The following is a 23,380-nucleotide window of genomic DNA, read 5'->3' on the forward strand; positions in this document are numbered from 1 at the left end:
ATTCATTCCACAGGGAATTAGAATGCTGTGACAATGCTATGTGATGTCAGGAATTAATTAACATCCGTTTCTTTTGGTGCAGTTTAATGGGTGTCTCAAACTCCGTTTTTTCATGGTTGTGCTTTCAGACAGAACTGTTCATGATATGAACATAGGAAAATGGGAACATAGAAGCAAGAGTAGGCCATTCAGCCCTTGGAGCCTTCTTCGCCATTCAATTAAATTTGGCTGATAGTCTACTTTCCCGTGCTATCCCCACATCCCTGGATGTCATTTGCATCTAAATATCTGTAGATTTCTGTCTTCAGCATCCTCAATTCCACAGTCCTCTGGGGTAGAGAATTCCAAAGATTCATCACCCGCTGAGTGACGAACTTCCTCCTCAGTCTTAAATGGCTTCCCCCTTATTCTGAGACTATGCCCCCTTGGTCCACACCCACCAGCCAGGCGAAATATCGAATCTGCATCTACTTTTGTCACGCCGTTTAAGATTTTTTAAAGTTTCAATTAGATCACATCTCATTCTTCGAAACTCGAGAGAATACAGGCTCAGTTTCCTCCATGGCAAGTATATTGTTCCTCAGATGAGGAGATCAAAACGACACAATACACCAGGTGTGGTCTCAGCAAGGCTCGATACAATTGCAGCAAGCCTTGCTTACTTCTCCACCTAAAACCCCCTTTGATTAAGCTGAACATACTATTTGCCTTCCTAATTGTTTGCTGCAGCTGCATGCAAGGTTTTAGTGATTTATGAAAAAGGACACCCAGGTAGCTTTGGACATCAACCTTTCCCAACCTCGACTCATTTAAGAAATAGTCTGTTTTTTTCTGTGTTTTTCTACCAAAGAAAATAACATCACAATTATTCACATTACATTCGATCTGCCATATTCTTGCCCATTCCCTTAGTCTGTGAAAGTCCCTTGAAGCCTCCTTGCATCCTCCTCACAACTTAAATTCCCACCTAGTTTTGTGTGATCAGCAAATTTGGAAATATTACATTCGGTCGCCATATCCAACTCATTTACATAGATTGTGAATGGCTGCGGCCCCAGCACTGATTCCTGTGGTACCCCATTAGCAACAAGCTACCATCCTGAGAACGGCCAGTTTATTCTGTATGTTAACCAATTCCACATTCATTGCAGTATATTAACCCTAATCCCATGTGTTCTAATTTTGTTTACTAACCTCCTGTGTGGGACAGTATCAAATACCTTCTGAAAATTCAAATACACCACATCCACTGGTTCTCCTTTATCTATGCTGCAAGTAAAATCCTAAAAAACTCCAACAACTTTCTCAAACATGATCTCCCTCCATAAATTCATTTTGACTCTTTAAAATCATATCATGATTTATTAAGTGTCCAGTTGTCAGATCCTTTAGAATGGATTCTACCATTTTCCATACTACCAACGTCAAACTCACAGGTCTGTCGTTACCCGTTTTCTCTCTGCCTCCTTTCTTCAATAGTGTGGTTATATTTGCTACTTTGCAGTCCGAAGGGACCTTTCCAGAATCGATAGAATATTGAAAGATAACCACCAGTGCATTCCCTCTCTTTTCGCCACCTCCATCAACACTCTGGTGTGTGGATCATCTGATCCCGTAGATTTCTCAACCTTCACTCCGGTTAACCCTTCGAGTGATAACTCTTCATTAATACTAATTTCTTTCAGTTCCTCATTTTTGAAAGTCCCTTGGTTTCCTAGTATTCTGGGACATTTTCTGTTTCTTCCTCCATGAAGACAGATACAAAGTAATTGATTATTTTGTCTGCCCATTCCCTATTCTCCACTAACAATTCTTCTGTCTCCACCTGCAATAGGTCTGTCCTTGCTAATCTTTTCCTTTTCACATACCTAAATATACTTTTACCATCCACCTTTATGTTTCTTGCTATGTTGCATTCATATTATATTTTCCCTTTTCTTATCAATTTCTTGGTCATCATTTGCTGGATTCTAAATTGCTCACTATCCTCGGGTTTACCCATTTTTCTGACAGCCTGATAAGCCACTTATCTTGATCTAGGCAATCTTTAACTTTTACTAGCCACGGTTAATTTATCTTTCCTGTTTGGCTTTTGTGTCTTAGAGGAAAGTTTATTTGTTTTAGACCATGTAATGCATCTGCAAATGCTACCGTTACCATTCTCTGGACAAATGCTTTGCCTTTTAGTACGTCTATTCCTAATCCATTTGCCTTTCATCCCATGACATCTTTGTCATTTAATCTCTCCTTCCGTCCACCCTATCACACACCTTCCCTTTTGTTTTTCTTCCCCCTCCCCCTTCACTCGCACAAACCCAACTACATTTCTAATCATTTCCAGTTCTGACGAAACGTCAGAGACCTGAAAGATAAATCTGTTTCTCTCTCCCCAGATGTTGCCAGACATGCTGCGTATTTCCAGCTGTTTTTATTTCAGATTTCCATAGTATGTTGCTTTTAGTTTACCTGAATAAATGATTTCGAAATAGAACCATGTTCTACCATTATACTCCTTACAACTCCACGGAGACAGATACTCCCAGTAGAACATGACAACTGGGATCAGGTTTCCCACTCCGGCTAGTGGCCCACTCTCAGTTCAGCTTAACAGTGACAGATACTCCAAATAATACATGACCACTGGGATCTTGTGTCCCACTATCGTTAGTGAACTTAACTCAATACAATACTACAGAGCCAGATACTGTCAGTAATACATGGTCATTGCAGTCAGGTGTTCCACTCTGGTTAGCGATCCACACTCAGTATGATTTTGCACTAGATTAGATTAGATTAGAGATACAGCACTGAAACAGGCCCTTCGGCCCACCGAGTCTGTGCCGAACATCAACCACCCATTTATACTAATCCTATACTAATCCCATATTCCTACCAAACATCCCCACCTGTCCCTACCACCTACCTATACTAGTGACAATTTATAATGGCCAATTTACCTATCAACCTGCAAGTCTTTTGGCTTGTGGGGAGGAAACCGGAGCACCCGGAGAAAACCCACGCAGACACAGGGAGAACTTGCAAACTCCACACAGGCAGTACCCGGAATCGAACCCGGGTCCCTGGAGCTGTGAGGCTGCAGTGCTAACCACTGTGCCACTGTGCCACTAACTGATATTCCCACTAAAAATCTTACTCGGAGAGTTACATTCACTGAGCTCCAATTCAACATTACATGAAATTCCACAAAATGCCATAACTACATAATTCAGAGAGCCTGTCAGTTACGAACAGAGGTTTTATTAACTAATGAAAATTCGAGGCTACATTCTCCCAGCAATGAGGGTGTTCTTTCCAACACCCTTAGAGCCATCCCTCACTCTCATTTTGTTTTAGCGAGGTCCTTCACTCCATTGTGGTTCAGAAGGGGAAGAGCAGATTGTGTCCATCATCCATCTGGGCCTTGAGCTGCAGGATCTCACTGTGATGTATGGAGAATTGGAATGGCAGGCAGTGAAACTCTGAGGAGTCATTCACTGTCTCATTGGCGAGAGTCTTCAACTATTCCTGGGGATGGGAGAGCGAGGACGAGACAACATACAAGGACAGTTTTAATCAGGCAGAGAGATTCACTGTCCATCGCCATGACTGACCAATCAGAGAAAACGCAGGAAAAGGAAGAGGCCATTAAACCCTCTTGAGACTGATAAACAGGAACAGGAGGAGGCCATTAAGCCCCCGAGAGGATGTTACACAGGGACAGGAGGAGGTCATTCAGCTCCTCGAGCCTGTTATGCTGGAACAGGAGGAGTCCATTTGGCATCCTCGGGCCTTTCCGTCTTTCGATGGCAGTTGTGGTGGGGAAGGTGGTAACTGGGCAATAGCTGATTGTTTTAACGTAGTAGCGGCTCTCTCAGCAGGAGACGGGGCCCTGGAAGTATTTATCTCCACCGAAGTGGGCAAACGGGACCTAGGGACCTGTCATCCAAACAAACAGCACATCCAACATTGCAATGCATTTTCAAATCGCCTCTTCGCCAGGCCAGCACTCCCTCAGTAATGCTCCTCCAACAGTGGAGCACTGCCTCAGTACTGCCCATCTGATTGTGCCTCATTCCCTTAGTATTGACCTTTCGACCATGCAGTGCTCCCTTAGTACTGCCGAATTAACATTGTAGCACTCCCTCAGTGCTGCTCCTCTGATTGTCTCAGCACTCCCTCAGTCCGGATCCTTGGACAGTGCAGTGCTCCCTCAGTGCTGCCCCTCCGACATTGAAGGGCTCCCTCAATGCTGCTCCTCCGACTGTTACAGCACTCCCTCAGTACTGATCATCCGACATTGCAGTGCACCATCAGTACTGCTCCTCTGACAGTCTCGCCCTCCCTCAGAGCTGCCCATCCCACTGTGAAGCACTCCCTCAATGCTGGTACTGCCAATAAATCCGAAACAGGGGATGTTTGTTCACAAGATATTCTGGCGGGGCAATTTGAGAGGGCTGATTAAAACATATAGTGGATCCTGGGATCTATACATAGAGGCACAGTCTACAATACATGGACATTGCACTAAACCTTTATAAAACGCTGATTAGATCCCAAATGGAATATTTTCTCCAGTTCTGGGCGCCGCAGTTTCAGAAAGATGTCAAGGTATTAGACAGGGTGCAAGAGGATATTTACCAGAATAGCCACAGGTATGAGGGAGTTCTGTTAATTTGGAGAGACTAGAGAAGTTGGGATTGTTCTCCTTCGAGCAAAGAAGCTTAAGCGGATATTTAATCAAGCCTTTCAAAATCATGCAATTTTTTGATAGAGTCAATATTCGTAAATGTTTCCAGTGGCACGAGGGTCTGTAACCAATTGACAAAGATTTAATATAATTGACTATGGCACCAGAGGGGGCAATGAGAAATGTTTTTACACAGTGAGTTGTTGTGGTCTGGAATGCACTGCCTGAAAGAGTGCTGGAAGAAAATTCAAGAGTAACTTTTAAAGGAGAATTGGATAAATACTTGAAGTGAATGAATGTACAGAGCTAGGGAGGAAGATCAGGGGGAGTGTGAGACTAAGTGGATAACTCTTAAAGAGCCAGCACAAGGACACTGGTCTGAATGACCTCCTGTGCTTCATGATTGTGAATTTAGGTGTATTACTCAGATTGAGAGAGTGCTCTGGGTTCATCACGAAGCATGCAGGGCAGCGACTGGAAAGCGCAGAATTCCAGGTGACACACTTGAAGGATACTTTGTGTTCAGCAGAGTTGGAGGATGAAAGTAGCGTTTCCAGTAACGTAAAGGCTAGAATAGATAATGAGTATATTGTATCAGTGTTTACTAAGGAAGATGAATCTAACAAAATATCAATAGAAGCGGAGAGTTGAGCCAATGCATATGGTAAAATTTGAGAGAGGCAGGTGCTGAAAAGGCTGGCTGTGATCGGGGTAGATAAGTCACCTGATCCAGATGGACTGCATGACAGGTTACCAAACAAAGTGGGGGTAGACATCGCAGAAGGGCGTGTCATAATCGTGCAATCTTCCTAGATATGAGGGAAGTGACAGAGGATTAGAGAGTGGCAAAGTGAATCCCTTATTCAAAAAAGGGTGCAAGGACAATTCTGGCAACTGTAGGCAGTTGGCCTAACATCAGTGGTGGATAAAAGTTTAGAAATAAGAATCAGGGAAAAGTCAACTAGCACTTGGAGAGGTTTCAGTTAATTTGTGATCGCCAGCACGGATTTGTAAAAGGCAGATCATGCTTGACTAATTGGATTGAATTGTATGATGTTTAACAGATAAGGTTGAGGAAGGAAATGCAATGAATGTTGTTGATATGGATTTTAAGAATGAGTTTGATAATGTAACACATAATAAGCTGCTTAACAAAATTGAGGCTCATGGAATAAGGAGAACCAGTGTTCAACTGGATACAAAATTATCTAAAGGACAGAAAACAGCAAGCCATGCAAAATGATTGTTTTTTTTTTTGCAGATTGGCGGATGGTAGATAGTAATTTTCTCCCAGGGTCAGTGCTCGGAGCATTTTATTTTTGCTATATTTAAGCCTTACATCTTGGAATGCAGAATCTCGAAATTTGTCAATGGCACAAACCTTGGAGGTGTGACAAACAGTGAGGATGATATGAACAGCCTACAACAGGACATAGATGGGTTAGCATAATGGAATGACAAGTGGCAGATGGGAATTAATACAAGTGTGAGGTCATGCATTTTGGCAGAAGGAATAGGGAGAGGCAATATAGACCGAATGGCACGGTTCCAAAACGTGTGCAGAAACAGAGGGACCTGGGGATGCTTGTACATCGAACTTTGAAAGTTGCAGGACATATTGAGAGAGTGGTAGCAAAACATATGGCATCATGGACTTCGTAAATAGACGTATTGAGCAAAGTCAGGGAAGTTATGTTGAAACTTTATAACAATCTGGTTATGCCCCATTTGGATTATTGTTTGCATTTCTGGTCATCACACTTTCGGAAGGATATGAAGATCCCTGAGAGGGTGCGGAGGAGATTTACCAGAATGGTTCCAGATGAGGGGATTGCTAGCTGCAAGGTTAGGTTGGAAAACTTTTCTTTGTTCTCCTTGGAGCAAAGGAGATTGAGGGAAGAATTGATAGAGGTGTACAAGGTTATGATATTCTTCGATACGTTAGACAAGGAAAAGCTGTTCCTATTAACTAATGGTATAAGAGCTCGCAAACGCAAAAAATGCAGAGGATGTGAGAATAACTTTTTTTTACCCAGTGAGTGATAATAACCTGGAACTCGCTGCACTAGAGCGTGGTAGAAGTGGACACAATCGAAGTTTTCTAAAGAAATTGGATGGGCGCTTAAACGAAAGATACTTGGAGTGCTGCGGTTATTAACCAGGGGAGTGGGACTGACTGGATTGCTCCATGGAGAGCTGGCATAGACTCGATGGGCCGAATGTCTTCCTTCTATGCCGTCAATGGCTCCAGGACTGTGCCCGACGGTGCATCCCATTCCTAATGGGTATGATCCGATTGCATCATTTTTGTCATTTGATCTACCATTGATGGATTTCCTTCTAATGGCCAATTCTCTCTCTCTCCCTCGCTTTCACTCTGATTCTCGTCTGTCGGTTTGTGCTTTGCCTCAGGCCAGTTCCAATGATCTTAACCAGCGCAAAATCCCAAAAAGACAGAAAATGGAATGGTTGCAGCCTAGTTCATCAACCACAATTTGTGGAACCTGGATTGTCTGCTCCTTGCAAGAAGAACAAACCACATGGTCCGGCCGCAACTATTGGCAGTGTTAAGGGGTAGCACAGAGCAGGAAATACCCAGGATTCATCCCACCCGCTCCTCATCTCACCCATTCGACATATCCTTCTATTCCTTTCTGCCTCATGTGTTTATCCAGCTTCCCCCAAAATACATCTACACCATTTACTCCAACCACTGCCCGCGCTATTGAGTCCAAAATTCTCAACATTCACTGGGTAAGGAAGCTTCTCCTGAATTCCATTCAACCCCCTCGAGTCGGAGAGATGATCGGTTCATTCTGCACCAACCCCAAACTCTCTATAATGGTAGGTCCAGCGAGTCTGCTCTGCAAAGTAAATGACGGGTTGATACTGAATGAATCTACCGGTGACCAAACAGATTGAGAGCTGGTGTGTTAGTGAGAGGAGTTACGGGCCTGGAATAACCCCTCCTGCTTCGATACGAAAATAAAGTAAAATATTCTGTCTCTGAATGAGTTTTGGTTTATTGATTGCTCACCAGAATTCTCTCATTCATTTTTTCCATTCCCTGTGTTAACCGTTGCTTACTTGGGGCTGTGAGGTGTGTACTGAGCCCCGCATGCACAGAGCAGGAAGATCCCAGGCTTCATCCCGCCAGCCTATATTGAGTTATCCGATCTCGCCGTGTGAGGTACTGACTGATCCACTCCTCTTCCTGTGTAACAAGCTCAAGGGGTTTGAATGACCCCCTGCTGTTGCTATTTAACAGGCTAGAGAGGGCTGAATGGCCTTTTCCAGTTCCAATGGGGTGCTGAGGGATTGTATCTACATACTTTAATGTATATATGCGTGTGAGTGTTGCATGTGCAGCTCCTGCAAACCTCCATATCGCTGCAATTGTCTCCAGCACCTACAGCCCCCCTATCTGAGTATCCTCATCCAGCCCTGACAACCCACCACATCTCTTTAACCTCTTCTAGACCCTATAACCCTCCGATATATATAGCCACCTGTAGCTCGATCAAACATCCCTATCTATTTTACCTCCTGAAGCCTCTACAACTCTCTGTAACTTACTCCAGGTCCTACAACCCTCCCTATCTATGAAATACCCTGCAATCGTCCATGTCTCTGTAAAATTCTCCAGCTCCTACAACCGTCCCAATCTCTGATCCCTCCTGCATCTCTTGCAACCTACCATAACTCTCTGTCCTCCTCCAGTCCCTATAATCCTCCATATATTTGTAACCCCCTCGAGCTCCAACAACCATCACATGCATGTAAGCTCATGCAGCCGCTACAACCCTCCATAAATCTATAATCTTCTCCAGCTGCTACAGCCCTCTTTATCTGTTTTACTCCCTGGAGCCCGACAACTCTCCATATCTCTGTAAAGTCCTCCAGCCCCTACAACCCTCCCAATCTCAGTGACCTCCTGCAGCTTCTGCAACCCTGGATATCTCTCAGACCCCATCCAGCGCCAACAACGCTCCATATTTCCTAACCCACTAGAGCACTGACAACCCTACCTGTCTATGTAACCCCCTGCAACTCCTACAGACCTCCATATCTCTGTAACCTCCTCCAGCTCCGACAACCCTCCCAATCTATGTAATCCGCTGCAGCCCTGACAAAACTCCACATTATTGCAACCTCCCCCTTCTCTTACAACCCTCCCTATCTATGAGACCTCCTGCCGCTCATATAACCCTGTATATCTCCGTAATCTCATCTGGCCTCTACAACTCTCCATATATATGCAACCTCCTCCAGCTCCGACAACTCTCCCAATCTATGGGACCTCCCGCAGATTCTGCCACCCTCCATATCTCTGTAACATCCTCCAGTCCCTAAAACACCCCATTTAAATGTAAACGCCTATAACCATCCCGATGAATGTATCCACGTGCAGCCCGTAGGACCCTCCAAATCACAGCAACCTCCACCAGCTCCCACGACACTCCCTATCTATGTAAAATCCTGAAGCCCCTACAGTCCTCCATATCTCTGCATCCTCCTCCAGCTCCTACAACCCTCTCTACCTCTGTAACCTCCTCCAGCCTTTATAATCCTCCAAATATATGTAACCCCCTGCAGCCTTACAAGCGTCCATATCTCTGTAACCTCTTGCCACTCCGACAACATTCCCTATCTATGTAACTCCCCACAACCCCTGCAACCCTCTATATCTATGCAACCTTCTCCAGCTCCTACAACCCGCCCCAATCTCTGTGACCTGCTGCAGCTCAAAAGCCCCTCCATAACTCTTCAGCCTTCTCAAGACCCTATAACCATCCATATATATCTAAACCCCTGCAGCCCCTACAAACCTACATATCAATGCAACCTCCTCCATCTCCTACAGCACTCGTAATCTACGGGACCTCCTGCAGCTGTACAATGCTCCATGTATCTATAACATCCACCAGCCCCAATAATCCTCCATTTAGATCTAACCTCCTCCATCTCCTACAGCACTCCCAATCTACGGGACCTCCTGCAGCTGTACAATGCTCCGTGTATCTATAACATCCACCAGCCCCAATAATCCTCCATTTAGATCTAACCACCTCCAGCTCCTACGAACATCCCTAGCTATTCAACCTCCTGCAGCCCCCACGACCATCCATATCTCTGTACCCTTCTCCCACTCCTACAACTCACCCTATCTTTGGACCCCCCTGCAGCCCCTACAATCCTTTGTATCGCTGGAATGTCGTCCAGCTCCGACAACTCTCCTTATCTCTATAACCACCTCCAGATTCTACAAACATCCCTAACTATGTAACCCCCTGCAGCCCCTACAATCCTCCGTATCTCTGTAAGGCCCTCCAGCTCCTGCAACCCTCCCAATCTTTGGAACCCCCTGCAGCCCCGACAATCCTCCATATCTCTGTAATGCCCTCCAGCTCCTATAAACCTCCCCATCTATGTAACCCTCTGCAACCCCTACAGCCCTCCGTAACAAGGCAAACCTCTCCAGCTTTGAGAGCACCGCACCATCCCTCCCCACAAACATTGTGACCACCTGCTGCTCCGACAACACTCCATAACCCTGGAACCTCCTCCAGCCCTATAACCCTCCCTATCTCTTTAACTTCCTCCAGTCCATACAAACCTGCAGATATCTCTAATCTCATCCAGCCCCTATAACACTCCATACACATGTAACCTCTCCAGACCTACAACCCTCCCTTTCTATGCACTCCAGCAGCCCCTACAGACCTCCTTATCTCTGTAACCTACTCCAGCTCTTACAACCCTCGCTATTTATGTAAGCCCTGCAACCTCTGGAACCCTCCATTTCTCTCTTATCTACTCCATCTCCTGTAACCCTCTGCAGCCCCAACAACGTTTCATATCACGGCAACCTTCTCCCGCTCATAAAACCCTCCTACTTTAAGGGATTTCCTGTCGCTCAAAAGAGCCTCCACATCTCTGGAACCGCAACTAGCCTCTATAATCGTCCATATATATGTAAACCCCTGAACCCCTACGATCATCAAAATCACTGTGACCTCCTCCACTTCCTAAAACCCTCCCTATCTATGCCACCCCTGCGGCCCTTCAACCATCCATATCTCTGTAATTTCCTCCAGCTCCTATAACCCTCCCTATCTATGCAACACCCTGCAGCCCCTGCTGCCGTCCATATCTCTGAAACCTTCTCCAGCTGCTACAACCCGCCATCTATGCGACTTCCTTCAGCCCCTGCAACCCTCCGTTTCTCTGTAACTTCCTCCAGCTCCTACAACCCTCCTTATCCATGTTAGACCCTGCAGCCCCTAGAACCTTCCATATTTCTGCAGCCTTCTCCAGCTTCTACAACCCCAGTATCTGTATGACATCTGCAGCTCCTACATCCTTCGATAGCCCTGTAACCTGTTCCAGCCATTATAACCCTCCCTATCGTTTAAACTTCATCCAGCCCCTACAACCATCCATATTTCTCTAAGCTCATCCGGTCCCTATAATTCCACATATACATGTAATCTCCTCCTGCCCCTACAACCCTCCGATCTATATAGCCACTTCAGCACCTGCAACCCTCCCCATTTATGCAAACCCCAGCAATCCCTAGAACCCTCCACATCTCCGTTCTCTTCTCCATCTGCGATAACCCTCCCAATCTATGTAGCACTCTGCAGCCCCTACAAACTTCAATATCACTGCAACCTCCTCCAGCTCCTACAACCCTCCCACTCTAAAGGACCTCCTGCAGCTCATACAGCCATATATATCTAACCTCATCCAGCCCCTATAACATTCCATATCTGTGTAAAAGCCTGCACTCCTACAACAGTCCATATCTCTGCAACCTCCTCCGGCTCCTGAAACCCCGCCCATCTATTGAACGTCCAGCAGATCCTACAACCCTCCATATCTATGTAATACACTGCAGCCCCATAACTGTCTATGTCTCTGCAACCTCCTCCATCTCCTCCAACTCTCTCACTATATGGGACCTCCTGCCGCTCATTCAACTCTCCATATCTCTCTAAGCTCATCCAGCCCATATAACCCTCCATATATATGTAACCTCCTGCAGCCACTACAACCTTCCCTATCTGTGTAAACCCTTGCAGGCCCTGCAACTTTTCATATCACTGTAACCTCCTCTAGCTCCTATAAACCTCTCTATCTATGTAACCCCCTGCAGCCCGACAAACCTCCATATTCCTTCCATCTCCTCCAGCACCCACAAACCTCCCAATCTGTGGGAACTCCTGCAGATCATACAACCCTCCATATCTCTCAAACCTCACAGAGCATCTATAGACACCCACATATATGTAACGTGCTGTTGATCCTGCAACCTTCCTTAACTATGTAACACTCTGGAACACATACAACCCTCCATATCACTGCAAGCTCGTCCAGATCCTACAACCCTATGCATCTCTGTGACCTTCTGCAGATGTTGCAACCCTGCATATTTCTCAAACCCATCCAAATCTTAGAACCCTCCCTATCTATGTAGCCCCCTGCAACCTCCAGAACCCTTCATGTTTGTGCAACTTCCTCCTGCTCCGACAACCCTCCCTATATATGTAAACCCCAGCAGCGACTAAAACCCTCCATATCTCGGTTATCTCCTCCAGCTCCTACTGCCCTCCCTACTTATGAAAACGACGGCAGCCCATGCAGACCTACACATTACTGCAACCGCCTCCTGCTCCTACAACCCTCACAATCAATGGGACCTCCTGCAGCGCATAAAACCCTGCATATCTCTGTAATGTCATCCAACCCCTATAATTGTCCACATATATATGTAACCTCCGGCAGCACTTACAACTCTCCCTATCTCTGTAACCTCCGACAGCTTCTACAGCTCCCTCTATCTATGTAACACCCTGCAGCCCAACAATGCTCCACATCACTGGAACCTGCTCCAGCTCCTATAGACTTCCTTATCTATGCAAGCCCCTGCAGCCCTTAGGTCCCTCCATAACTCTGTAATCTCCTTCAGCTCCTACAACACTCTCTACCTCTGCAACCTCCTCCAACCTTTCTCATCCTTCATATGTATGTAACCCCCTGCAGCCCCTACAAGAGTGCAGATCTCTGTAAAATCCGCCAGCTCCTACAATCCTCCCTATCTGTGTAACTCCCTGCAGCCCTCCATATCTATGCAACCTTCTACAGCTCCTACAACGCGCCGGCCATCTAAGTGACCTCCTGCAGCTCCTACAACCCTCCATAACTCTTTAACATTCTCCAGACCCTATAACCCTCCATATATATGTAAACTCCTGGAGCCCCTACAAACATCCATATCACGATAACCTCCTGCATCTCTCGCAATCTGTGGGACGTGCAGCAGCTGTACAACCCTCCATGTCTCTGTGACGTCCACTAGCCCCTATAACCCTCCATGTCGATCTAACGCCCTCCACCTCCTACGACCATCCCTTTCTGTGCAACCTCCTGCAGCCCCTATAACCCTCCATATCGATCTAACCCCCTCCAGCTCCTGCAACCCTCCCTATCTATGCAACCCCCTGCTTCCCCTTGATTATTTGATTAGATTAGAGATACAGCACTGAAACAGGCCCTTCGGCCCACCAAGTCTGTGCCGACCATCAACCACCCATTTATACTAATCCTACACTAATTCCATATTCCTACCACATCCCCACCTATCCCTATACTTCCCTACCACCTACCTATACTGGGGTCAATTTATAATGGCCAATTTACCTATCAACCTGCAAGTCTTTGGTATGTGGGAGGAAACCGGAACACCCGGAGGAAACCCACGCAGACACAGGGAGAACTTGCAAACTCCACACAGGCAGTACCCAGGATTGAACCCGGGTCGCTGGAGCTGTGAGGCTGCAGTGCTAACCACTGCACCACTGTGCCGCCCTTCAGCCATCCATATCTCTGTAACCTCCTCCAGCCCCTACAACCCTCCCTTATCTATGTAAGCACCTATAGGCCCTACAACCCTCCATATCTCTGTTATGCCCTCCATCTCCTATAACCCTCCCCATCTATGTAACCCACTGCAGCCCTGACACCCCCCCATATCACTGCAACCTCCTCCAGCTCCTACAACCCTCCTACTTCAAGAGTCCTCCTGCAGCTCATACAACCCTCCATATCTCTCTTACCTCATGCAAACTTTGTAATCCTCCATATATATGTAACACCCTGCACCCCGACAACCGTCCAAATCTCTGTAGCCTCTTCCAGCTCCTACAACTCTCTCTATCTATGTATCCCCCTGCATCCCCTGCAGCTCTGTATATCTCTGAAACCTTCTCCAGCTCATCAACCCCGCACCCATCAATGTGACCTCCTGCAGCCCTTACAGACTTCCTTATCTCTGCAATGTCCCCCAGCTCTGACAAACCTCCCACTCTCAGGGACCTCCTGCAGCTCATACAAACATCCATATCTCTCTAAGCTCATCCAGCCATAAAAACCCTCCATCTATATGTGACCACTCCTCCAACCATTCCTATCTATGTAAACCCGTCCAGCTCGGACATCCTGCCACATCTCTGTAACCAGCTCCATTTCTTACAACCTTCCATATCTCTGTTATCTCCTCCAGCTCCTACAACCCGACCTATCTACCTAACCTCCTGCAGCTGCTACAAACCTCCATGTCTGTAAATCAACAAAATAATAGTTTAATTAGAAAATGTAAATTCGTAAACACTACGAAGACATAAACAACATTTAAAAGAGAAAAATTATAGTCCTTGCAAATTTGCAGCCCAATGTTGCTTGAAGTCCTCACAGCCGTTGGATGGGGACAAAATAGGTTATTCAACAGTAAAACAGTCTGTCGTTGAAATCCAGTAGTAAGTGATGTTTTCCTTCTCCAGCGGTGACCACAGTAGATCAACAACTCACAACCACTTTTAATAGAATCAATCTGGCTTTAGAGTGCTTGAGGGATAAAAGATTGTCACAGTTTAACTTCCCTTCCTACTGTTTAAATTATCAGAGATATCTGTTTAGGCCTGATTTTTTTTTTAAATTTTGAGAGATAATAATAAATAAACAGACTAAATTCTCTTCCTCCTCTCTAAAATGGGCTAAGACTCTTCTTTCAGGTGCTAACACGTCGATGTCTGTCTGTTTCCTCTGTCAGAATACTCTGTTTGCACTCTAAGACAGTTCAAAATTAAGTTGTAACAAACGTGTCTCTCGATGCTCAGTGTGAATGGCTGTTTCAAAGTCAAGCGAATGCACTTTTTCAGTAACTCCGAAGGCCTGCTTGTTCTTAAAGCAGTATTGCTCCTTTGCTGTCTTCAGGACACACCACATATTTCCCCGAGAGAATAAAAAGGATCATGACACTCTCCGTAAACTCCTGCAGCTCCTACAACCCTCCCTGTCCATGTAACCTCCTCCAGCCCCAACAATCCTTCTTATCTCTAACCTACTCCAGCCCAGACCACCCTCCCTATCTCTGCGACCTCCTCCAGCCCCAACACCCAGCCTATACCTGTAAACACCAACAGCCTCTGCAACCCGCTGAAACCTCTGCGATCTTCTAATTCATGCTTCTTGCAAACCCCAAATGACCTCCACCAGCCCACCATCTGACTCAGTGAGAGAGTGAGAGAGAGAGTTGGCAGTGACCAAGCAGTGGGAAAGTAAGGGAGATGGACTAAGTAGTATTTCTCGGAAATGAAAGCAAATATTAGTGATGAACAGACAAGTGTAGATTTCCAGCATCTGCAGCATTTTGATTTTGGAACAGTAACTTTTGTTTTCAGCGATGGACCCAGTTGGGGTGCTGGAGAGACAGTAGCTGCTGATTCCACGTCTCTCCGGCGGGGGACGCTCAGACTCTCCTCCTGTCCCCTTTCTCTCCACTCCTCCAAAGGTCACCTCATTGCCTCTGAGCTGCTGCTTTTCGACATGTGTGACGCCACCTGCCCCCCTGCTATTGTATTTCTGGTCATCCAGCTGTCGGTCACCTCTTGCATATCGGGGATGAATATTAGATTCATGGACTGCAAACACTGGGACTTGCCCCTGGGCTGCTGTCAGTTTTGTTTATTGATTAATTGAATAATTGATCTAACTGGACATCTCACCGCACTCTTGACCTGCTCTCTGAACTTGGCCTGAGTCGTCCCATAAATAAATGTATTTGTGCAGCAACTTAAATCCCGTATCATCAATCCGACTTGTCGAAATATATATTCCGAATCACTGTAATCCCTGTGACCCGTTCCTGATATGGTATAATATAAGTATTCGATAACAAACACCAACCACAGAAGTATGAAGCTGCCAGATATGGTGAAGAGTAAAATCACAGACTTCCTTCTGCTCTCCATCTCTGGGTCACTGCAATTCTCTCCCTTGCTATGACCCCTCAGTCCCTTGCGAACTCGACTGGCCACCAAAATGTGTCTGACAGTTAAAGCATTGAGTAACAGAATTAAAGCGATTGGGAGCAATGGGTTTAAAAACTTATCAAACCAGTCAAACCCCAACCATCTGGGATCAGTATAATAGCTTGGCTTTTGATAACAGAACCATGGTACTTTGCTGATGATCTCTGGAGGTTCATATGCAAAGTAAAAAGGGACGTTTTTTAAGCAGAGCAGAATGCCGGCTGTTGCTAGAACAAAAACTGCAGTTTTCTCAGTGCAATATTTTGTTTTCAGCTTCTGGCAACAAATGGCCACAAATCGATCAAAGGTGAAAGTGACGGTGAACCAGACAGAACAATCTGTGGCTGCATGAATCAGGGCAATGATAACACTACACACAGGCGTGATGTAAATTAAAACTTCTGGGAAATAATAAAAATTGATCCTGAACAGTATGACCGCAGTGATAATGACCAGTAGATCCGCCATTGCCATGGCCACCAGGTAGCGAGTGGTGCAGGTGGAGAGGCCGCACTTTCCCCGGGACAGGATCACAATCGCCAGTAAATTAACTGTCAGTGAGAGAATGAGAAAGTGAGTGGAAGTAACCAATCAAACGCTCGAATTGTCTGACCCAGACAGTAAGCACAGACACAGACCATGCTCCGGTATCGGAGAAAAATGCTGCAGATGCTGGAAATCTGAAATATAAGCAGAAAGTGCTGGAAATACTCAGCAGGTCGGGCAGAATCTGTAGAGCTGGAAGCAGAATTAACGTTTCCGGTCTGTGACGTTTCATCACAACTGTTCTGAGCAAAGAATAGTCCATGTATCCGATACAAAGGCTGGATATTTAGTACATGCGTCCACAGCATCAACATTTGAGTGTGAAATATTCCAATGTTTACACCACATGTCCACATGCCTAGCATATACAATAGTGTCTCTGCACAGGGGTCAGGATCAGGATACTCTGAGGATTTTCATTCCAAGAGCAGAGCTGCTGAGGAAGAGAGGAGAAACATGGGGAATGGTGAGTGAATGAAACAGCACAAATAAATTAGAAGTGAGGGCTCTCAGAACGATCCAGCAGGAGATGGTCAGTGGATAATGTCTCGGAAACGGCTTCATGGTGTCTGCCAGGCAAGATCTCATTCATTGGGAGTTGAGGGACAGCTCGGCTTTACTGGACTTTGACATGTACAGAAATGTAAAAGAACCTCTGAGGCACAGCTCTGGAAGAACGTGTCGTGCACTGTGGGACAATTGGGGCAGAAAGACCCAGTGGATTAGGATTCGGTGCCTGAAGAAAGGAGAGGGACCTCTGAGGGGAGTAATTAATGTCAGTTAATGGTGAATACATTCGAAAAAACCTTCATGATATTTAAGGTAGAAAGTGGGGAGATATTTGATAAATTTATCAAAGAAAGGGCAAACTGTCTAGTTCAGATGGATTACATCCACACATACTTTGAAAGATGGGGAAGCGATAAGAGAGACACGATTATCTGTTCATTAATGTTCATCAGAGTGGGGAATAGTGCCTGAGAGCTGACGGACAGCTAATGTGATTCTTGTATTTAAGACGGAAGATATAACTTGTTGAAGGAACGATAGACAATTAAGCATAACGTTAGTCGTAGGAATAATCATGGAATACTTATTCAAAGATTTAACAGTGAAACATCCAGAAACACCTAGCAGTGTCGTATTATTATTAATTATTATTATTATAAACGTGTTTGAATAATATCAGAAAGAGTAGAGAAGTGTTAAACAGTCCATACAATTGACATTAATTTTCCAAAGGCCTTTGATAAGCAACCACACAGCAGACTCATGCCTACTGTCAAAAATAGTTATGTTATGGGACAAGCAGCAGAATGGAGAGCAAGCTGACTCCAAAAATAGGAAACATGGAATATGGGTTAAAGGTAGTTCGTCAGATTGGCAGAAGTTGGGAAGTGGTTTCCACAAGGATCAGTCCTAGGAATACTGTCATTCAACAGTTACAGAAATGATATCAACTCGGGAAGCAGTAGCACAATTACAAAATCCGCAGAAAAATCCAAATTGAGAGGACAGTTAATGCAGAGGAAGAATGCAACAAAATAACTGAAAACATCATTAATAACAGTTAACAGATTTGCACAATGGGAATTTAAATAGCAAATGTTTTCACTGCAGCTAAGTCTGAGGTGTTGGATTTTGGTCAGAAAAATAAGCTTCCCAAATAATCTTTGGAAGATAAGAGTCCAAATGGTTTCGAAGGGAAAAGGGGTTCAGGGGTTTAGATTCAGAAATCATATCCTGGGTTAACACGGCCATAAAATACTAACAAAGCATTTGAGTTCATTTCCTGAGAAAGAAGTTGTAACAGCCGAGCACTGATATTAAACTCATATAGAAAGTTTTTTTCATTCCACAATTAGCGTTCTATGTACAATCCTGGACTCCATGTGACAAAAAGGCTCTTGATTTATCCGAGAAGGTGCAATTTTTTTTAACCAGGACGATAGTAAGACAGAGAGAAGTGTACTATTCGTTTCATCATTAACAGTTCACTAATATTATTACTCAATGCCCCTGGTCTGATATCTGTCATGAAAATCTGATATGTGAGATACTTCGATATTGCTGTCTCTCCTCACTGGGACACACCTCATTGAGCTCAGGGAAGCAATTGTTACAGTTTACATGTGTCGAGACGCTAAACCAGGCATAAGAACTGATTGAAAGAACCTTAGTCATTTGCAAAAGTGCATGTTTGAATAACTGGATTTCGATATTCATTCTGTGTATTAGCACGATCGTAAAAAGCAACACTTTTGACATACAGATTCTCAGAACCGTTTTGGGGCAATGCATTAATCAACACTAAAAATACTTAAGTGTTCACAATAAATATAATCAGAATACGAAACGTAATTTTACAGAGGATTAGAATGCTTTAATAATGCTTCTCTGCTGTGTAACTGTAAGGAAGTAGTTAATATCTGATTCTGTTGGGGCAGTTCAATGGAAGACAGAGCAATACTGATACATTTCAATGTATACACTTATTAGCAGACATCCGCGAAAATCGTCCCCATTGCTATCAATGACTTGCGTCAATCACACAGACAACTCCAAGGAAAGGAGAGATCAGTCACCGGAAACAATGATTTCAACACAGAATCGGATTGTACAATTGTACTCAATACAAAACAACACTGAAAGATGCTCCCGGTAATACATGGTCACTGGGGTCAGGTATTCCACTCCAGTTAGTGACCACACTCAGTACACTACTACACTGAAAGTTACCCCCTGTAATACATTATCACTGGGGTCAGGTGCTCCACTCCAGTTAGTAACGCACACTCAGTACAATTCTGCAGTGACAGTTACTCCCAGTAATACATTATCACTGGGATCAGGTGCTCCACTCCAGTTAGTAACCCACACTCAGTACAATTCTACAGTGACAGTTACTCCCAGTAATACATTATCACTGGGGTCAGGTGTTCCACTCCAGTTAGTAACCCACACTCAGTACAATTCTCCAGTGACAGTTACTCCCAGTAATACATCAGCACTGGGATCAGGTGCTCCACTCCAGTTAGTAACCCACACTCAGTAAAATTCTACAATGACGGTTACTCCCAGTAAGAATTGGCCACTGGGTCTTGTTTTCAACTACAATCAGTGACCTACACTCATTTCGATTTTACACCAAGTGATACTCCCACTAGTACCTTCACTCTTAGAGTTGTTTTTACTGAGCTCCAAGTCAACATTGCACAATATTCCATAAATACAATAATATGATGACTGAGAGAGCCTGTCAGTTAGAAACAGAGGTTTATTGTCAGCTCAGACAATGAAATAAAACTATAGGGATAATTTCGGATATTTGACAGAAGAAACTTATATTGCATATCAGATGTCTGTATATCGGTGACCACTAGATCAGTATGTAATATTAGCTGCCACAGAGTAAAATCATAGGCCAGCTCACACTCAGATTTACAACTTACCAGGAACACCAATGATGCCAAGGATCAAGTAATATATTTTCAAGATACTATAAAATGTTTTAATCATTTTCTTTGTGAAGTGATCTGTTCCTTCTTGCTACAAGTAATCGCTCTGCATTAAACTCTGAGGCAATACTTTCGCAGAGCCTGGTATTTATAGTCTGTGGGATCTCCATGGAGTATTGATGTTGCCACATTGTTCAAACCGTTTGTTTTTAAATTGAACAAACAGATTACGACGTCAAGGTCAGTCTGTGTTGTGATAGAATATATTTATTTTGGAGATTGTATTGGCAAACCTCAAAGACTGGAAAATTCTCATCACATTATATAACTAATGAAAGTTTGATGTTGTATTCTCTGAGCAGCAAGGTTGTTCTTTCAAACACCGTCTGTCACACCTCTAGATCGCATGTTGTTTCAATGCTGTCCTTCACTCAATTGTGGTTCGGGTGGTGAAGGGCAGGTAGCAGCCATCGTCCATCTGGGCCTTCCTCACTGTAAAAATGGGGAGAAGTCTGACTGCTATGGCTAAAATTTCGGGGAGTCCTTCACCATCTCATTGGCAGCTGCCTTCAACTATTCCTGGGGAGAGGAGATGTAGGAGGAGACAAAGGTCAGGCAGAGGGTTAACCAGAGAGGAAAGTTCACTGCCACAGAATATCATAGCAAGCACAGAAACAGCAGGGTTCCAATCAGCCCCTCAAGCCGATTCCATCGGAACAGGAGGAGACCGTGCACCCTCTCAAGCCTGTTACACAGGAAATAAGAGGAAGCCATTCAGTCCTCTCGAGGCTTTTGCACAGAAACAGGACGAGACAATACACCCTTGAGTGTATTATGCAGGAACAGGAGGAGGTCATTCATTACCTCGAGCCGATTCTGTCTTTTCATGGACGTTTCACGGGAAAGAAGGAAGTTGGGGCATAGTTGGGGCACCACAGTGCCGCAGTGGTTAGCATCACAGCTCCAGGGACGCGGGTTCAATTCTGGGTACTGCCTGTGCGGAGTTTGCAAGTTCTCCCTGTGATCGTGTGGGTTTTCGCTGGGTGCTCCGGTTTCCTCCCACAGCCAAAAGACTTGCAGGTGATAGGTTAATTGGCCATTGTAAATTGCCCCAAGTGTAGGTAGGTCGCAGGGAATATTGAATTACTGTAGGATTAGTATAAATGGGTGGTTGTTGGTCAGCACAGACTCGGTAGGCCGAAGGGCCTGTTTCAGTGCTGTGTCTCAAAATAAAAAGATGAGAGCTTTAACGCAACAGAGGGCTGCTTGGTAGGGAGATGGGCGTGGATTTGTTTGCATACAACTGAGAGGGGAAAAGGGATATCATTATAAGGTCTCATCCTAAACAGCATCTTAACACTGCTGCACTCCCTCATTACCTCCCCTCCGACACGGCAGCACTCCATCAATACTGACTCTGACCGTGCAGCACTCCCTTTGTACTAAGCTTCTGACAGTGCAGCGTTTCTTCAGTACTTACAGTCTGACAACGCAGTGCTCCCTCATTCGTGCCCTTCTGACACAGCATCACTTGCTTGTTGCACCTCCATCAGTGCTAGTCTCCCTTAATGTGGCACTCCCTCAGTACTGACCCTCCAGCAGTGCCACATTCACTGAATACTGACTTCCGACAGCACATTCCCTCAGTACTGATCATCGGACAGTGCAGCATTCCCACAGTACTGGTACTCTCAGTAAATCTGAAAAGGGGGAGCTTTGTTCACAAGACTTTGCAAGTAGTGGGATGGGTTGAGAGTGCTGATCAAAAATGCCGACTGGATCCGAAGATTAATAAATAGAGGTCTTCTTTTGGGCCTCCTTATCTCGAGAGACAATGGATACGCGCCTGGAGGTGGTCAGTGGTTTGTGAAGCAGCGCCTGGAGTGGCTATAAAGGCCAATTCTGGAGTGACAGGCTCTTCCACAGGTGCTGCAGAGAAATTTGTTTGTCGGGGCTGTTGCACAGTTGGCTCTCCCCTTGCGCCTCTGTCTTTTTTCCTGCCAACTACTAAGTCTCTTCGACTCGCCACAATTTAGCCCTGTCTTTATGGCTGTCCGCCAGCTCTGGCGGATGCTGGCAACTGACTCCCACGACTTGTGATCAATGTCACACGATTTCATGTCGCGTTTGCAGACGTCTTTATAGCGGAGACATGGACGGCCGGTGGGTCTGATACCAGTGGCGAGCTCGCTGTACAAGTCTTTGGGGATCCTGCCATCTTCCATGCGGCTCACATGGCCAAGCCATCTCAAGCGCCGCTGACTCAGTAGTGTGAATAAGCTGGGGGCGTTGGCCGCTTCAAGGACTTCTGTGTTGGAGATATAGTCCTGCCACCTGATGCCAAGTATTCTCCGGAGGCAGCGAAGATGGAATGAATTGAGACGTCGCTCTTGGCTGGCATACGTTGTCCAGGCCTCGCTGCCGTAGAGCAAGGTACTGAAGACACAGGCCTGATACACTCAGACTTTTGTGTTCCGTGTCAGTGCGCCATTTTCCCACACTCTCTTGGCCAGTCTGGACATAGCAGTGGAAGCCTTACCCATGCGCTTGTTGATTTCTGCATCCAGAGACAGGTTACTGGTGATAGTTGAGCCTAGGTAGGTGAACTCTTGAACCACTTCCAGAGCATGGTCGCCAATATTGATGGATGGAGCATTTCTGACGTCCTGCCCCATGATGTTCGTTTTCTTGAGGCTGATGGTTAGGCCAACAGCAGATGTGACGCCACTGTTTAAAAAGGGAGGTAGACAAAAGATGGGGAATTATAGACCGGTTAGCTTAACCTCTGTCGTGGGGAAGATGCTTGAGTCTATTATCAAGGAAGAAATAGCAGGGCATCTCGATAGAAATTGTCCCATTGGGCAGACGCAGCATGGGTTCATGAAGGGCGGGTCATGCTTGACAAATCTTTTGGAATTCAATAATGACGTTACGAGCAAGGTGGACAATGGAGACCCAGTGGATGTGGTGTACCTAGATTTCCAAAAGGCCTTCGACAAGGTGCCGCACAAGAGGCTGCTGCATAAGATAAGGATGCATGGCGTCAGGGGTAAAGTATGAGCATGGAAAGAGGATTGGTTGACGAACAGGAAGCAGAGAGTGGGGATAAATGAGTGCTATTCTGGCTGGCAATCAGTCACTAGTGGTGTGCCTCAGCGATCGGTGTTGGGACCGCAATTATTTACAATTTATATAGATCATTTGGAGTTGGGGACCACGTGTTGCAGATGACACTAAGATGCGTGGCAGAGCAAAGTGTGCAGATGACTGTGAAACTTTGCAGAGGAACATAGATACATTGAGTGAGTGGGCAAAGG

At 45.3% G+C, this 23,380-nt stretch overlaps 1 protein-coding gene across 1 annotated transcript; it reads right to left on the reverse strand.

Annotated features, from left to right (window-relative positions):
• Positions 1-5,437: 5,437 nt before the first annotated feature.
• LOC137358335 (probable G-protein coupled receptor 142) lies at positions 5,438-20,124 on the reverse strand. The gene is made up of 7 exons (XM_068024278.1): positions 20,058-20,124; positions 15,754-16,610; positions 14,281-14,308; positions 6,738-6,965; positions 6,496-6,656; positions 6,027-6,107; positions 5,438-5,596 (listed from the first exon to the last, which is right to left on the reverse strand). The coding sequence occupies exons 1-7, from the start codon at positions 20,122-20,124 to the stop codon at positions 5,438-5,440; spliced, it is 1,581 nt and encodes a 526-aa protein (XP_067880379.1).
• Between the last annotated feature and the right edge of the window lie 3,256 nt (positions 20,125-23,380).

The sequence above is a fragment of the Heterodontus francisci genome, chromosome 49, assembly GCF_036365525.1.
Source record: "Heterodontus francisci isolate sHetFra1 chromosome 49, sHetFra1.hap1, whole genome shotgun sequence".
Classification (NCBI taxonomy): domain Eukaryota; kingdom Metazoa; phylum Chordata; class Chondrichthyes; order Heterodontiformes; family Heterodontidae; genus Heterodontus; species Heterodontus francisci.

Coding starts and splice junctions, on each gene's coding strand:
- LOC137358335 (XM_068024278.1), bottom strand. CDS start 20,124: ATGATTAAAACATTTTATAGTATCTTGAAAATATATTACTTGATCCTT. Junction 16,611..20,057: donor TGGCATCATTGGTGTTCCTG/GTAAGTTGTAAA, acceptor TCTCACTGACAG/TTAATTTACTGGCGATTGTG. Junction 14,309..15,753: donor GAGAGCAGGTCAAGAGTGCG/GTGAGATGTCCA, acceptor GTTGATTTACAG/ACATGGAGGTTTGTAGCAGC.